The sequence below is a fragment of the Calidris pugnax genome, unplaced genomic scaffold (genome assembly GCF_001431845.1).
Source record: "Calidris pugnax isolate Ruff unplaced genomic scaffold, ASM143184v1 scaffold46, whole genome shotgun sequence".
NCBI classification, from domain to species: Eukaryota; Metazoa; Chordata; class Aves; order Charadriiformes; family Scolopacidae; genus Calidris; species Calidris pugnax.
Genome location: NW_015090769.1, coordinates 95,282 through 112,208, shown reverse-complemented (window position 1 = coordinate 112,208; position 16,927 = coordinate 95,282). Strand labels below are relative to the sequence as shown.

At 47.5% G+C, this 16,927-nt stretch overlaps 1 protein-coding gene across 3 annotated transcripts in view; it reads left to right on the top strand.

Annotated features, from left to right (window-relative positions):
- Window positions 1–14,662, top strand: part of GATAD2A (GATA zinc finger domain containing 2A) — a 48,184-nt gene extending 33,522 nt beyond the window's left edge. For 2 of the 3 annotated variants that reach the window (XM_014938428.1, XM_014938422.1), the window contains exons 4-12: window positions 2,208–2,337; window positions 2,860–2,991; window positions 5,018–5,107; window positions 7,215–7,346; window positions 8,461–8,628; window positions 9,501–9,780; window positions 10,721–11,010; window positions 12,155–12,341; window positions 13,511–14,662. In XM_014938428.1, the coding sequence (XP_014793914.1) occupies window positions 2,208–2,337; window positions 2,860–2,991; window positions 5,018–5,107; window positions 7,215–7,346; window positions 8,461–8,628; window positions 9,501–9,780; window positions 10,721–11,010; window positions 12,155–12,341; window positions 13,511–13,641 (1,540 nt within the window). In that variant the 3' untranslated portion in view covers window positions 13,642–14,662. The remainder of the gene's footprint in view (window positions 1–2,207; window positions 2,338–2,859; window positions 2,992–5,017; window positions 5,108–7,214; window positions 7,347–8,460; window positions 8,629–9,500; window positions 9,781–10,720; window positions 11,011–12,154; window positions 12,342–13,510) is intronic. The other variant, XM_014938436.1, reaches the window with a different exon arrangement.
- Window positions 14,663–16,927: the final 2,265 nt, after the last annotated feature.

Below are 16,927 nucleotides of genomic sequence, written 5' to 3'. Positions count from 1 at the left end.
GGGGGGGGAAGAGCCCCGGGGCCGCCATTTGAAGCCACCGGGGAAAGGCCGCCTGGATCCCGGCGGTGCCGGTTCCCTCATGGCCCCGGTGGCAGCTCCCCGGTCCCGCGGGGCCGCTCCGGTGGCCGGTGCCTGGAGGAGAAGGGGACGAAGCCCCGCCGAGGGAAGGCCTTGGCGGCGCCTCAGGGCTGTGGGCAACTCGGGCTGTGCGCCCTGAGGGAGAAGAAGAGCCCGCGGGTTTCAGAGGGGGTTGGCTCAAACTTCCCACCCCTGGTGCCCAAATCCCCCTTTTTGTGTGAGTCTCAGCCTTTTAGGTAACTCGGCTGCCCGTGCTCTTGGTGCTTTTCCTGCTTTAACCTTCACGTTTAAGGAGGAATGGCCAGTTTGACTCCAGTTGAGTTTGGGGGTGCTCGACGCAGAGGTGCTAGGGCTGTCACCCAGGAAGGGACCCAACACACTGCTGTCCCGAGGGGTGGCACTGAGCCTGGGGGGACTTCGGCCCGACCCGGGGGCTCCCCTGTGACGAGCCACTGAGGCCAGTTTGGTGCGTTCAGATACTGGGGGGAAAAAGCTGGAAAAAGGCTTCACCTGTGCCCCTGGTACTTGTGAAACAACCCCGGAGCTGAAGTGACTGGGCTCGCTGTGCCCTCTAGAGGACACTCCGCTACTTTATTCTTCATTTTTTTCCCCCGCTAGTGTTGAAATTGTATTTTAAAAGCAGGTTTTTGCAGCATTTGAGGCTGTGTTTGCAGGATTCAAAGCACCATTTGACCCCGCTGTGTTTGCTGAAGGTGTGTGTTTCATAAAGCTCGTTGTGGAACGCAGCCTTTAGGTGCTGTTACTCGGTGTGAATATCCTTTGCATCACTAAATAAGATAATAAGGATTAATTCCTGATAATCATTGGCTTCCTAATAAAAGTGGGATAACGGTTAAGTCTAGAAATCATTGTTTGGTCTAAGAAGTAATTGATTTCTAGAAGTACAAAGCCCATATATACCACATCTCTTATTTGTGAGTAATACAAAACATACTTAAATATTTGCTTCATTCTACTCAATACAAATTATTCATTTTGTCTAATGCTTAACAGTGAGCCAGAAGGTTCTCACTATAAACTACTATTTCTGCTTCTGGCTTTGGGCTAAAAGAAAAAAACCAATAACTTGTGTTCTGCTAAAACTCTTGCTGTGGTGGTCCCTTTCTCAAGCCCCATCGTTTCCTGGGCAGGACAGAAGACTTTCCCATCCCCTTCCCGTGAAGCTCCTTCTAAACCTCTCAGCTGTCGTGTGCTGCAAACCCTGCTCTGAAATAGTTATGGTTTTATGGTTTGAAATCCCAAATCCTGGTACCAAAGGTGATCTGATGGTTACCAGCTTGTGGCAGCAGAGGAGAGACACCGGCGACCGTTGTCGCATCACGTCAGCTCTTGTCCCTTCTGGTTCATGTAGTTTAAGATCCTGTTGATGGTAATCGTAGGTGATGGAGCTGAGAGGTGATTTATGGTCAGGAATTCAGGTGGAAGGTGCAGCCGTCACTCAGGACACTGAGCATTGAAGCCAAATAAAGAGTTAATAGGTGTCTGGACCCGTTTCAGTGGTTATCGATGAAGCTCTGTGGATGCTCGTGTCTGTTGAGAGTGTTACAGGTTTCTGCTGTTATTAGCAGGAAATAATTTAGTGGTCTTGGTGTAGAAAGAAACACGCCCCGAGTTGTGCTGGGTTTCCTTCAGATTCAGTAAATTGCGTGGGGGAAGATCACAACTTAAAAATAATTGCAAAATAAGAAAGAACAGATAAAGAAGAGGGGGGTATGCCCTTCCCTTCCAGCACATTAAAGAGAAACAGAAAGGACCTGTTTGCCCCTGCATTGGGGTGGGCTGTGCTCTTCCCCTGGTGCCAGCAGAGTCCTGGAAAGCCTTTGTGTCTTCTGAGGGGGGAATGAAGTGGTTGATGGAAAAGCTTCTCATGTGAAGGAATCCACCATTGCTCCCTGGTGTGGCTGCCCCTTGCCTCAGGGCACGCTTTTCTGTGGGAAGCTGAGCATCCTCAAGGAGAACAGAAACTGACTGAGCTCCTCCACGTCGGGCTGCGTCAGAATTTGAGAGATTTGGGATTAACCAGAAGATGGTAAATAACGTTACTTTGCAGGATGAAGTAGTTGTTCACTTGTTTTTATTAACTTGGGCTCTTTCTTTTCATTTTGCAGTGAAATAAAGAGGGAAAAGCGAGTCCCCTCACCAGATGTTATAGTGTTATCCGACAATGAACCTTCTAGCCCTAGAATGAATGGTTTAACAAAAATAGCATTAAAAGAGACCAACACGGAGGCACTCATGGTGAGTCTTGTCTTGACACACGTTAAGTTGTGCTATCCAGAAAGAAGGGACACAACTTGTTCCTGCAGAGACACCTGCAGACACAGGATCGGGTGGATGGTGGTTTTAGAGAGTGGGATTTGCAAGTGGGGAATCATGAAGCTCTTAAAGGCTGATGCCCTTTTTTAGTTTTTTCAGACTCTTAACTCCTTGATTTTTTTATATGCTTTGAAAATGCGCCTTTTTCAGAATTGGCTTTTTAGTGGACACAGTGTCCCTTGCTCAGTGTGACACAGCCCAGATTTGTTGTCTGATTCCTCATTTGACTTTTTTTTTTTAGTTATTTTCTCTCGTAAAACATCTCAAAAACTTCCTTTTTTTTGCCTTTGAGTTCTTTCTCCACACCCGGTTTGTGTGTTGCAGGCACGTGGGTGATATTAAGACATATGTGACAATGATAATGCTGTAAGTTCTTGTCCTAACTTGGACCTTTCTCTTCCCTCTCCCCATCCTCTCTTTTCCCATCCCTACCCGGCCCTGCAGAAGAGCAGTCCAGAGGAACGTGAGAGGATGATCAAACAGCTAAAAGAAGAGTTACGGTTAGAAGAAGCAAAGCTTGTTTTATTGAAAAAGTTACGGCAAAGTCAAATCCAGAAGGAGACCACTACTCAGAAGGTATTTTATTTTCCTTACAGATACTTATCACCTCTTTTGAAATGGAAGGGGGGAAATTTAAACAGCTCTGAGGTATTTTATTTTCCTTACAGATACTTATCGCCTCTTTTGAAACGGAAGGGGGGAAATTTAAACAGCTGTGGTGGTGGTTGCCATAACCCATGGAACATAAGGTAGCTTTCAAATAATGCAGATCTCCCTGTTCATAAAATCTTTCTGCAGTTTAGAGTGGCTTGTCCTGGTAACCATTCCTTTTCGTGGAGTTCCTTTTGGTTTTTTTTTTGTCTTGCCAAGACCAAACGACCAGATGGTTTATCTTGTCCACCCTACTCAAAAGCTGAAGGCCTTTTTGTTAAAACTCAGGTGCCTTTATAAACAAATGAAAGTATATTATACTTTCAACTCCTGTCCCGTCCTTAATGCTGCATAGAGGCTGCTGAAGTACATTTGGAGGAGATTCTTGCACATAAAATATGTGCTATGGGGTAGAATTAAAGCATTCATGGTGGTGGTGGTTGCCATAACCCATGGAACATAAGGTAGCTTTCAAATAATGCAGATCTCCCTGTTCATAAAATCTTTCTGCAGTTTAGAGTGGCTTGTCCTGGTAACCATTCCTTTTCGTGGAGTTCCTTTTGGTTTTTTTTTTGTCTTGCCAAGACCAAACGACCAGATGGTTTATCTTGTCCACCCTACTCAAAAGCTGAAGGCCTTTTTGTTAAAACTCAGGTGCCTTTATAAACAAATGAAAGTATATTATACTTTCAACTCCTGTCCCGTCCTTAATGCTGCATAGAGGCTGCTGAAGTACATTTGGAGGAGATTCTTGCACATAAAATATGTGCTATGGGGTAGAATTAAAGCATTCAAACCTCAGGCTTTGGGGGCTGGTGGGCGAGGGTTGTGTTTTCTGCTGAGTGGCAGAAGCCTAGGTCTGGATTCCAGCTCTTACCAGGTGAAGTAAATCTGCTGCACTGTTTTCATCATCCCAAAAATCCAGGCAGCCCCTGGCAGGGGAACGGTTCAGCTCCCACCCTGAGCTCCCTTCCCTTCCTCCTCTCTTCTCCCCACCTCTCATCTCGCACACCCAGCGCACTGGGAGAAGAGCTGTTTTCATCAGAAACTAACCCAGCAAAAAAAAAAAAGTAGTCCTTTTTTTTTGTCAGAGCGGTGGCCTTTTCTGCTGGCTGCGGGGGCTGTCGGGATGGGTGGAGGAGGAGGAGGATGGCAGGAGGAAGAGCAGAGGAGGTCGGGAGGCGAGGGGGCGTGAAGCACCCCACGCGCTGCCGCCGAGGCACGGGCTAAATTTCATGTAACAATGGCAACAAAATGATTTTCTCCTGCTGCGTGTGGTGCCGACGGGATGGGGTTTGTGGAGGGGGCGATGTGTAGATCTAAGTGCACTTCAGCTGATGTTCATACCTCTCCCTTGGCCGGTTTTAGTTGGTTTGTTGGTGTTTTTCTCCCGGACTTTTGAGTTCTTCATCTTGAGTAGATGGGATTAAAGCTTAATGCAAGTACCTGCATCACTCAACTCGCTGCTGGACGCTGAGCGATGAGCTCTGGATGGTTGAACTAACTAGGGGGAAATGGCATTTCCTAAACTTCTTAATATCCAAAGGCTTTTTCCTAAACTTTTTTTTTTTCACTTTGCATTATGCTTGAACCTAATTACCGGAGACTGGTAGCGATGGTGGATAAGAGCGGAGTGGGCTCTAAGCTGAGATTGCTAAAATAGCTTTCCACGTTGCTCTGCTTTTGGTGTACAGGCTCTTTTATTTTCCTGGTATAATCTTATCTCTACTCACCTAATAATTTCTTCATTTAAATACGCATGTTGAGATGGAGGAAGAAAGGGATGGGGGAGGGGGAAAACCACAGTCTTTGAAGATTCTCTTGCTGAGGCGCGAGGAGGTAAACGCTTTTTATTCCCTTAGCTTCTGTAATTCTGCTTTACACCCTGACACTCGTCTGCTTTCTTTCTGGTATTTTTTTCCTTTTTTGTTGTTGTTTTTTCCTCTTCCAGCCTGCTGGTTCCTCTGGGAGTGCTGTGGCCACCCCTCCGCCCTTGGTGCGGGGACCGCAGAGCGTTCCTGCTGGCAAGCCGTCCCTCCAGGTCAGTGGGGTGGGCCAGGCTGCCAGGATTTAGGGCACGGAGCAGAGGAGAAAGGTGCTCAGTTCAGGAAGGGACAATCCCATCCCATTAAGGGACAGGTGGAGGGTTGTTTTCTTCAACTCCCGAGACCCCACTTATAAGCTTTTTAAGAACATTTGGGGTGGGAGGTAGGAGAATAACACAGATAACCCCCATAAGCTTATTTTTTTTCAGTGGCTGATCATCCCGATCCACACTGCTGGTAAATCCATCCATCCCAGTGCTAACCACCTTTGGGGAAAGAGGATGCCATGGAGTTATGTCACAGGAATATCGTGGCAGCCTCTTGCCAAACCCTCAAGAGACTTAATTGTGCCCTCAGTGTGATTAACTCTAAGAGCTGAGTGAATCATCTTATTTTCTCTTTGGTGGCTGAATGGCACACGATGGTAGGAAAGATCTCAATTAAATGAAATGGTGGGAAGGGAAGGAAAAAAAATCTGTCAGCCTAATCTTCCTCGGGAGTCTAGCATCTCCTTTGGCTTCTGGATTTAAAAACCACTTCTGGTTATTTACCTCGGGCTAATTCGAACCAAATTTCAAAACCGCTTTGGCACAAAACGCTTTTCACTTGGAAAATGGCAACTCTTTATTTCAAAACCCCCTGGAATGCTGTACCCAAGGGAAGGGGTAAATTGGCCATCCGTTCAGGAAACGCTCACAAAACCTAAAGCCATCTGTCACTTGGAGTCATCTCTTCCTTGGGGCACGTTTGCCTCTGCTGCAGACAGCACTTTCAGAGGAACTGGACCCACGAGTTAAGTCTTCAACAACCAGACAGTGAAACTTGGGTTGGACAGAGCAGAGAGCTGGGAGCTAAAGAAGCCAGGCTTGAAGTTATTCTGTCTAATTTGTGGTGTTTGGGCAAATTAACCTAACCTCCATCTGCTTTTGCTTGACTCTAAAAAATCTCTACTAATTCCTGCGTGTAGGAGTTGAGTAAATGTTTGGTCTTGAGTTAAAAGGCAGAACAAGTGGATTAAATTTCCCACCTGCCTGAACATGGACCTGTGTGTACAGGCAGTGACCCATCAAAGTGGGAGTTTGGGGTGATTTTAGGAGTCTCCATACACAGAGGATTAACCTAACCTCCATCTGCTTTTGCTTGACTCTAAAAAATCTCTACTAATTCCTGCGTGTAGGAGTTGAGTAAATGTTTGGTCTTGAGTTAAAAGGCAGAACAAGTGGATTAAATTTCCCACCTGCCTGAACATGGACCTGTGTGTACAGGCAGTGACCCATCAAAGTGGGAATTTGGGGTGTTTTTAGGAGTCTCCATTCCCAGAGGACGGTCAGTTTGGGGCCAGATGGGTAAAACCACATGAGTAGGACGGGGAGAGGTTTGTTGCCTGGGCTCAGTCGCGCAGCGTTAGTGCTCTGCAGGAACTGGATGCATGAAACCATGTCACCTTCATGAGAAACGTTGAGGATTTAATACAGCCCACAGCCCAGAAAGCACGGGCAGTGATTTTTCAAGCTTCTTCAACCAGACTCCATTTCTTTTTCATTTTTCTAAAGCTTTTCCCCTTTTCCTGTCTGTTTTTTCCCTTCCCACATACACACACACCCCCTGTCTGCTCACCTCCCTGGGTTCGTGCATCTCCAACTTCTCCCTGCCCTGTGCTTCTCCTTGAAGACACCAGTTTGTATTTCCCCATTCTTTTACTCCTGAAAAAATACACTTTTTTTTTTTTTTTTTTTCTGGGTTTTTTTGGCCACTAAGAGCTCTGAAGCCAGAGCCATCTCTTGTCCTACCCTGCGTCCATCCCATCAGGCAGAGAGGAGAGCTGCTCCCTGTACCCCCCTCCTCTCCCGCTCGGCTCTTTGCTGCCTCTCACTTCTGGAGAGACTTGACTTCCAGCGGCGGGAGGGCGGATGAAAACACTGCTCAGGACTGCTCTTTACCCTTTGAATTCCATGTGGGATGAGAGAGAGAGTCTCCCCGAGCTGTTGTGTTGCTGGGAGAGATGATCCGTGCTCCGTGGGCACGCTGAGCAGCACAGGAGAGCACGGGGAGAAACAGCCCAGGACAAAAGCAGGGCGAGTTAAAGCCTTTTCTGTTTTGCAGACCTCTTCGACGCGTATCCCGGGCACTGTTATTCCTCCCCCCTTGGTCCGTGGAGGGCAACAGACTTCTTCAAAACTAGGAACTCAGCAAAACACGCAGATAGTGATGCCGCCCCTCGTCAGGGGAGCACAGGTAAGGCTTTGCCTTGGGCTACATCCACTCTGCTTTTCCTTAACGCGCCTCGACTGTTTTCTGAAGGGAACCTGGGAGGTTCTGATGGAATTTCTAGATGTTTTGCTGCTGAAAGATCCTGCCTTACTCCAATTTTGTGTGTTGTGCTGCCCCATAACGCCTCCAGTGCAGCCTGAGGGTCCTGGGGTGATGCAGAATGCTGCCTTCCCTGCACAGCCCCTTCCCTGGGCCGTGCCAAAGCAGCTTCTTTGCCTTCGTTCTGAAAGTTAATTTACCAGCTTCCAGCTTCACCCGCTTTTTGGGAGAGCGGCAGCAGAGGAAGTGAAACACAATCCCTCCTCCTTCCATTTTCTCCCCCCTCATTATTCGTTCTGTCATATCAATTTCACCTTTTCAAATGCTAAAACTCCCTTTTTTTGCCTCCTCCTTGTGTCTGTCTTGCGATTGAATAAGAGCTGCTGAAATGAGATAGGCAACGGGGAGGCTGAAAGTGGGGTCTTTATCACCTCCAACAGAAAACAGTGGTGTCACTAAAGGAGTGGGAAAGCAATGTTCAGTTCGATATGGTCTTCTAAAATTATGACTTCCGTGGGATAGCAGGAAAAAACCCCAACATATTTCCTTGTTAAATGAGGATTTATTTTGCAGTGAAAGGTCTGCTTTTACCAGTTGCGAGGGCAGCACTAAGGAGAGAGGGAGAGATTTGGTATTTAATTTTCTTTCTCTTCTGATGATGGAGAAAAAACTCACTCTGAGCAATGGCTTTCCTAATGCCTTGAAAATGAAACGGACTTAACAGCTCTACATTTTTGAAAGGAGTTTGACTGGGAAACTTAGATTTTATTTTGGTTTTTTTTTGGCACAGCTGTTTTGGCCGTAATGTGATGGCCTCAGACATGAAACGTGATGGCCTCACACATGAGCATCTCTTCCTGTTACTTTGTGCTTGGTTCATTCTGAAAGGGAAAAACATCCCATTTTTGACACGGGTGTTAACGATCACGCTTTCTTTGCGTTCCCTTGCCTCACTTCTGCTGTGTCACCCTCATCCCACTCAAAACTTTCCCCGTCCTTCGTGGCTCCGTCGCATCAGCCCGTTTCTGTGTCTTCCCAGCAAATCCACAACATCCGCCAGCACTCCAGCACGGGGCCGCCTCCGCTGCTGCTGGCGCCGCGGGCCTCCGTCCCCAGCGTCCAAATCCAGGGGCAGAGAATCATCCAGCAGGGGCTGATCCGCGTCGCCAACGTCCCCAACACCAGCCTGCTCGTCAACATCCCGCAGGTGAGCCCTGCACCATTGCCTGGTGCCAAAGGCAGCATCCCGAGGAGCTAATTAGCAATCATCGAGTTCTTGTACCTAATTGGTGTGGCTTGGTGTCCTCTAAGGGATGGGCTTGCTGATTAGGGGTTGCTTATTACTCCTCCTTCATCCTCACGTTCACCTCCCGTACGCAGGAATGAACTAAAACGTGACAGAGTATTAGGAGGAAATACCTATTTCAGTCAACTAAATGATGCACCCCTTTCCAAATTTGGTGTTTCAATATGAAGGTGTCCATTAGAATAGTTTTTTTTCTTCCTTAAGAAGCGTAAATGAGTGTTCTGGTAAACAGAGGTCAAAATTGGTTAGTGCTGCTGCTTGAGCCACCAAGAGATACTGAAGCAGCAGCTTAACATCTATCACTGGTGGCACCATACAAGTGCTGTAGATAAAGGACACCATTTAAAGTCAGTGCTTTGGCAAAATCATGAGGAAAACGACTCCTTTTTGCTTTATTTCTTGAGAATTTCTAAAAGTGATCAGTAAAACAAAGTTCTTTAGAGCATTAGGTGACAGGTACGGCGTTGCAGTGAACGTATGTGTTGTGGTCGGGTGGTCGCCCACCAAACCAAGGCTTTAGAGGCTGGTGGGTGGGGCTGCTCCCAAGCAGCCTCAGTGAACGTATGTGTTGTGGTCGGGTGGTCACCCACCAAACCAAGGCTTTAGGGGCTGGTGGGTGGGTCTGCTCCCAAGCAGCCAGTGCTCCTGGAGGACATGCAGCCCCCCGATGGCATCGGAGCCGGTGCCACTGCTGTCCCCTCCCTCCCGGGGGTCCACAGCTTGTGGCTTGAAGCACCCAACCATCCGGCGTTTGTCACTTGTTCCCCTTCCAGGCGTCACCAACTTCAATCAAAGGTACAACGGTGACATCCGCTCAGGCCAACGCCACCACCACCAGCGCCGCCTCCATCGGCAACTCCAACGACTCGCCGGCCAGCCGGCAAGCGGCCGCCAAGCTGGCCTTGCGGAAGCAGCTGGAGAAGACGCTGTTGGAGATCCCTCCTCCCAAGCCGCCCGCGCCGGAGATGAACTTCCTGCCCAGCGCGGCCAATAACGAATTTATTTACTTAGTGGGATTGGAAGAAGTCGTGCAGAATTTGCTGGAAACTCAAGGTGAGAGAGCGTTAAAAATGTTCGTTGAAAGCAAAGAGAGAGCCTTCCCCATCTGGGTTTTATCTCAATGGCGGGCAGCCAGGGGTTTGAGGCTTCGCAGGGTTAAGGTGGCACATTCTGTCAAATCTAGGATTCATAGAATCATAGAATGGTTTGGGTTGGAAGGGACCTTAAAGATCATCTAGTTCCAACCCCCCTGCCATGGGCAGGGACACCTCCCACCAGACCAGGTTGCTCAAATAGCCATCCAGCCTGGCCTTGAACACCTCCAGTGATGGGGCATATATTCAAACTGCTTTATTTAAAATTTTAATTAAAAAAAAAAAAGAAGTTATGATATCTCAAAGGCTGGACGCTGGTTGTAAAGGTTTCTCTCGTGCATCCGGTTCTCCTCAGAGCTTTTGACTTTCTATCGGCCACTTGTTTGTCCATCACCACTGAATCATAGAATGGTTTGGGTTGGAAGGGACCTCAAAGATCATGGAGTTCCAACCCCCCTGCCCTGGGCAGGGACACCTCCCACTAGAGCAGGTTGCTCAAGGCCACATCCAGCCTGGCCTTGAACCCCTCCAGGGATGGGGCAGCCACAGCTTCCCTGGGCAACCTGTTCCAGTGTCTCACCACCCTCAGAGTAAAAAATTTCTTCCTGAGATCTAATCTGAATCTTTTTTCTTCCAATTTAAAACCGTTTCCCCTTGTCCTATCATTACCCTTCCTGGCAAAGAGTCCCTCCCCAACAAAGAGTCCCTCATCCAACCAGTATCTAAAGAAGGATCCACCGGGAAGGTTTAGCAATGCCAAAGGCTTCAGCCTGATGGGACCTAAGGGTTGGAGGGTTTGCTTCGTTGGGTTTTTTTAATGCTGAGGTATTCTTGAGGTGCCTCAAGTGTTGTTCACTCCTAGAAGGGTGGAGCTGAGCTGACCAGGTTGTGTTCTCCAGGTAAAGTGTCGGTTCCTGTCTCGTCCCGCGAGCCCTACATGTGTGCTCAGTGTAAGACGGACTTCACCTGCCGCTGGAGGGAGGAGAAGAACGGAACCATCATGTGCGAAACCTGCATGACCTCCAACCAGAAAAAGGCCTTGAAGGCCGAGCACACCAACAGGCTGAAGGCCGCCTTCGTCAAAGCCCTGCAGCAGGAGCAGGAGATCGAGCAGAGGATACTGCAGCAGACGGCGGCTCCCGTCCAGACCAAGTCGGACCCCATCGTGCAGCACCACTCGCTCAAGCAGGTATGGCCACCAGAACCCCTGGGTAGTGATGGGGTGAGGGTCACAGAATCACAGAATCTTCTAGGTTGGAAGGGACCTTAAAGATCACTTTGTCCAACCATCAACCTCACTGACAAAAATAGACACCCACACAACAAACAAGGAGCATCATCACTAAACCAGACCTCCCAGCACTACATCAACCCGGCTTTTGAACACCTCCAGGGATGGGGCCTCCACCACCTCCCTGGGCAGCCCATTCCAAGGGCTGAGAACCCTTTCAGGGAAAAAATTTTTCCTAATATCCAGCCTGAACCTCCCCTGGCGCAACTTGAGGCCATTTCCTCTCTCCTCAGTGGTCCCACCACTCCAAGGACGAACGTTAGCTACATAGACATGATAATTATACACACAAAATGGATAACTTATTTTATTTTAGCTCTGCGGAGCATGTCTTTGAGTCTAAGCTGGGGAACGTGTTCTGTCACGTGGGGAGCCGATGTATAAATGATGTTCCCTGTACCTGTACTGTCTGTTTTTTACAGAGTCACTGTAATTACCCAGGTGGTTCAGCTCCTAGCTTGCAAAATCTGCTCCTGAATTTTTATAGGAGGTATGAAATGGCAAAAGGTGCTCCAGTGCCAAATACTCAAGAGTAAATTGACCCAAAATAGGGAGAAATAAATAAATAGGCTTGAGCCGGGAGCAACATTGTGTTGCTTGTGAAGTTTTAAGGTGGTGGTGGCAGCCATCTGTGACAGGGACTGGGTCTCCTACAACCTTGGTAAAACCACCCTTCCCCTGGGGGGAGGTGGAAGCTGCTGAAGTGCTGCTTTGGGTTGAAATACTGGAGGTGCTGGTTATTTAGGATGGGGGAGCAGAGCGCTGCCTCTCTGCGGAGGTGCTTACACAGCCCATTTTTTTTTTCCTGCTTTGCAGCTGATGATAACGCCTCGTCCTTACAGGTGCTTTCAGAAGTAGAAAGCTGAGTCTTGTTTTACTGTAGAGATATCTTAGAATTTCAACCCCGAAACTATAGCAACGCGCTGCAGACCTGGCAGAAGCAGCCGGGAGAGGAGAAGAGGGGCAGGAAGGAGTCATCCAGGTGGTTGCACTGGAGGGACAGAAGACTCTATTCCTGTCTTACCCTCTGCTCTCTTGTCAGACTTCCAGCCAGATGTCTCGAGGTCCTCCCGGAGCTCCCCGCGGGGTGTTGCATGCATTTAGCCAGTCCCCCAAGTTGCAGAATGCATCGTCTGCAGCAGCACTTGGGAGCAGGGCAGGTAAGCACGCCGAGAGACCCGTCAGCAAGGGCAGCGCGGCCGCCTGGAAGAAGACTCCCATCAATACAGGTAGATTTTTTTCTTAAAAGTTTTCTTTCCTCTGTAGTTATTAGCCCCTCTCTGTCCGTCAATCGTAGCTCCTTGGGGTGAGGATGCTTTCTCTTCCATGCTTCCAACAGCACTGAGGCTTTGCTCTTAGTTTCCTCCTTGGCACTTGGCTTTTGGTGTGGTTTGTGCTCATCAAAAAGGGCACTCGGGTGGTGCTACCAACTCAAAGCTACCACTTTCACAGAATCACAGAGTGATATAGGGTTGGAAAGGACCTCTGGAGATCATCTCCTCCAACCCCCTGCCAGAGCAGGTCCCGCAGGAACGTGTCCAGGTGGGGTTGAATGTCTCCAGAGAAGGAGACTCCACCACCTCCCTGGGCAGCCTCTGCCAGGGCTCTGCCACCCTCAAAGTGAAGAAGTTCCTCCTCATGTTTAGGTGGAACTTCTTATCTTCAAGTTTGTGCCCATTTCCTCTTGTCCTCTTGTACCTTTCCACATTTATAAGTAGCTGAAATTGGTGGAATGTCGGAGTGTTCATGGTTGGGTGTGTAGCACAGCCAGTGTTGCACTGCAGGAGCTTGTCCTTGGTTTCTGGGAGTTTAATTCAGTTAATTATGACTGAGAGTGACGTGTGGCAAATAGAGGATTTTGGCCTTGGTAAGGCTGCAGTGCACCCTCCCAGGATCTGAAATAACTAAAGCTGTTGCTTCAAAGAAATGGAAATTACAAATTCTAATCTAATTTTTTTTTAATATATAGATAAGATAAGAATCTGACTTGAGAAAAGTTGTCTGTTTTTCTTAAATGATAGTTAAGGGTCTCCAGGCAGGAAACACCGAAGCAACTTGCTCTTTTGTGATCTACTTTCTTGCCAAGTACTGAACAGATTTCTCTTTGGTTTTATTCCTGACAGCTTAATTTATCACCTAAAATGTAATTTCATTGCAGAGAGCTCTAGCTTGCTCAAATCTTCATTTCTGGTACAAAAACTCTTGCTCCTGTTGGCTCAGATGATTTTGAAAGCTTTTGAAAGTGTCTGACCTTCTTGGCCAACAGTGCCCTGTGCTTAGATGATCCGTTTTTATGGGGGTGAAATCCCAGTGGGATGGAGGGTTTGCTACTGGTTTGTCTCCTGTTTTTATCATGCTGTGACACCTCGTTCTCTCTTCTCTTTTCCTCCCTCCTCAGGTGGGGCTTTACCCTTCGTTAATCCTAGTTTAGCTGTGCACAAGTCGTCTTCGGCAGTAGACCGCCAGCGCGAGTATCTCCTGGATATGATCCCCCCACGGTCCATCCCACAGTCTGCCACGTGGAAATAATGCAGAGGAACGCCCGAGAGGAAGACTTTCCTGTTTCTGCCATCCTTTTTATACCACATGACAGTGGAATCTGCTTTAATCCCAGCTGGATACGCCCCCAAGGCTTTATAGGATGCAAGAAAGACCACTCCTCATCCCACCGAGTGCTGCTGTCCCTGCTATGAGAAAAATGACACCACGTGGGTGGCAAAGACTCGAGCTCATTTGGTTCTCAAGATTCTTACCATTGACTGATGATGAAGGCTGTCAGGGAAGGGGAAGAAATCCTTCTTCTTCTTTTGGGGTTTGGTTGGTTGGTTTTTTGTTTTTTTGTTTTTTGTTTTTTTTTGGCTTTATGTATTTAGTTTGGGTTTTTGGTTTTCGTCACCAGCACAAAAGGAGGACTAAATGACTCTCTGCCTTCCGTTTGGTTATTAATTACCACCCAGGAGCGTGGTGGTCGTTGCCGCTCGAGCCCGGACGTCGAGTTCAAGGAGAAGAGGAATTTCAACCCCGTTTTGCAGATGCGTTTAGCGAAGCCCGGTTCACGTTTGCTTCTCTTCCCTGCCCCTCCTCCAGCCGGGAGGGCAGTCTCCAGATTATAATGTTTCCGAATCTTCTGATGATGACCTAAATGATAAATAAGTGCAAACTCAAAATTCCAGTTGAGTATGGGTTGGTTTGTTTCTTTTTTTTTTTTTTTTCCCCGAAGGGACTGGCTGCCACCAAAAAACTTGTCCTGTAGGTGGGAACCAGTGCAGGAGCCTCTCACTTTTGTTGGATTCTGTTTTGAATAGACTTTTGAACTGTTGGTAGTCTAAAAATCTAATTTACTGAATAGACAAACACCTTTTGTTCAGTCTTTCTAATTCAGCGAAGAGCAGTTGGGCCTTTCGTATGTTCCCAGAGACTTCAAAGCGAAACTGTTTTTGATTCTTTTCTTTTTCGGAGGGTTGGTTTTCGTTGTTGTTTTGAGCGATTTTACTCAAAAAAAAAAAAAAAAAAAATTTAAATAAATAGGAATTCCAGAAGCTGCACGCAATCAGAAAAGGGCGAGTGGAGGGAGCAGAGGACCCCGGGGGGGTTGCTGTTGGGTCTCCAGCTCCTTCCTCTGCCGATACGCGCCGGGAGGTGGCCGTTGGTGGCCCGGTGACCGTGCCAGCGGCGTTGGGCACGTTGGGGGCAGGACTTGCCTACCTTGATCCCTTCTAGAGCTCTGTTCTTCCAGACGTTCTCCCAAGCATGTTCCCCTCTCCGCCTCCAGGATTTCATTTTTTTTGATATAGAGCTTTAGGGTAACCCTGCTTTAAGGACAGGTTTCTACGTGGTTTTTAATAATATTTTTGGGGATTCCACAGGTTTAAACCCAAATCCATCAGGTCCCGGTGGTGTTTTGTTTTTTTTTCTTCTCGTCACCTTCCCTCCTCCTTCCTTCCCTTTGCTTCTCCCAAATTAAAGTTGAATTCAAGTGGCAGAAATACATGCCTTACTTAACTTACGTTGCATATCAGTGCTAGAAGTAGTGCTGATAAGAATTATTTGCAAAATTATATATATATATATCTATATATCTATATATAAAAGAAAAAAGGGGGGGGAAGGGGTTACTATTCAGTCTATGCCGAATCTATTTTCTTAGCAGTTGCTGTTAGATTGGACTCGAAACCAAGAATTTGAGAGGGTCGTCCCCCTTGGGATCTGACTCCTGTGTAGAGAGAAAGAAAACTCGTTCATTTTAGCCCCTCTTCTGTTGTGTGAATATCAGTATTTAGAGACTTTGACCACTGTTCGGTAGGATAGAAACCCTAGTTTTGCAAAATGGGTATTTGTTGCTGTATAAAAAAGCCCTAGGATTTCAATTTGACATTGGGGTTGTTTTTTTTTTGTTTTGTTTGTTTGTTCATTTTACAAATGTATGTTCAGAGCTGGATGGGGAGGAGAGGAATCGGTTGGAGTTTGTAGTTTTTCTTTTCGTTCCAAGACGTTTTGGATTGGGAGACGTGGAGAGAGAAGAAATTTTGAGTGCATTTTATTGTTGCACTTTGAAATATTATGAAGAGGTTTCGGTTCCTTCACTCCTTAACCTGTGTGGAGTTGGTTTGGGTTTCTTTTCTCTCTCCTCTGACAAATACCTGCGTTATCCCCTCAGCGTGCCGTTCAGTCCCCTGGGAAGAGTGCATTTGTTTAAAAAGAACCAGCAAAACCTCTCAGACTAAAATTCAGATACCTTTTGGGGAAGCCTGGACGACTTGCCAGTTTCTTTCCAGCGTTGGGGTGGCTGGAAAAAAAAGGGGAATGGAAAAAGATTGGGCACAAAGTGTGGAACTTGCTTGTTTTAAAAGCTACGTCAAAACCCTTTTGGGCACCGTAGCCTGGAAACTTGAATTTCAGCACAATGGGTGGGAGAGACTTAAAATCAACCTTAAAATAATTGAAAAGACTTATTTTAAGGTTCAAACTGACGATAAAAAATGAGTCTGTTGCTCCCTCAGCAATGCTGGACCTCGGTCTGTTTTCGTTTAGTGGATAATAAAAACCCCGTAAATATCAAGAATTGGGGTAGAATTATTTGGAAGGCTTAGGAAATATTTACACACGGAGGTTTGGCTGTCGGGGTCTGAACCAGTTCTGACGTGGCTTTTAACCTGTGGTTCTGGGAGCGTTGCAGGTGACTTTGAGGGTGTATTTATTGCATAGAGACACGTTTCTGCAAAGTTTTAGATATAAAGGCAGCGGGAGGAGACCGGAGTGAGTGGTGGCCGGAGGAATCCCTTCTTCCTTTAGAGTCAAACCTGTTGGTTCAGTCGAGTAGTGTTGATCTGGGCTAGTTGAGGTACCACGTTGGGCTTAGATGGTTGTTAAAACACTCACCAAGGTCTTTCCCCATCTCCTCCTCCCCAGCTCTGGGTTCCCTTTTCTTGCAAAGAAAAAAAACCCACCAAAAAAAACCCCACCAAGCAAAGAGAAAAGCTCAATTAGACGGAATAGTCCCATAACGTTACCCCCTGAAGGTTAAATTGTTTGGGAACTGAAGGAGGGGAGGGTTTGGATGTGCTTTGAAGAACAAAACTTTGATTTATTTCCCCTTCCTCTGCCCCCAACTCTGTCCTGGTTGGGATTCCTGCCTCCGTAAGGGCTACCCCTCGTGCCGCAAGTTAAAAACCACCCCACGTTTCACTTAAACCTCCCTCAAAACAAGAGCCTGAAGGTGCTGCTCGCCCAGTCCCACCCGGGACGGGGGGGGTCCTTGAGGTGGAGAACCCGGCGGCGCATCCCGTGTCCCGTTTTCCCCCCTTTTTTTCCCTTT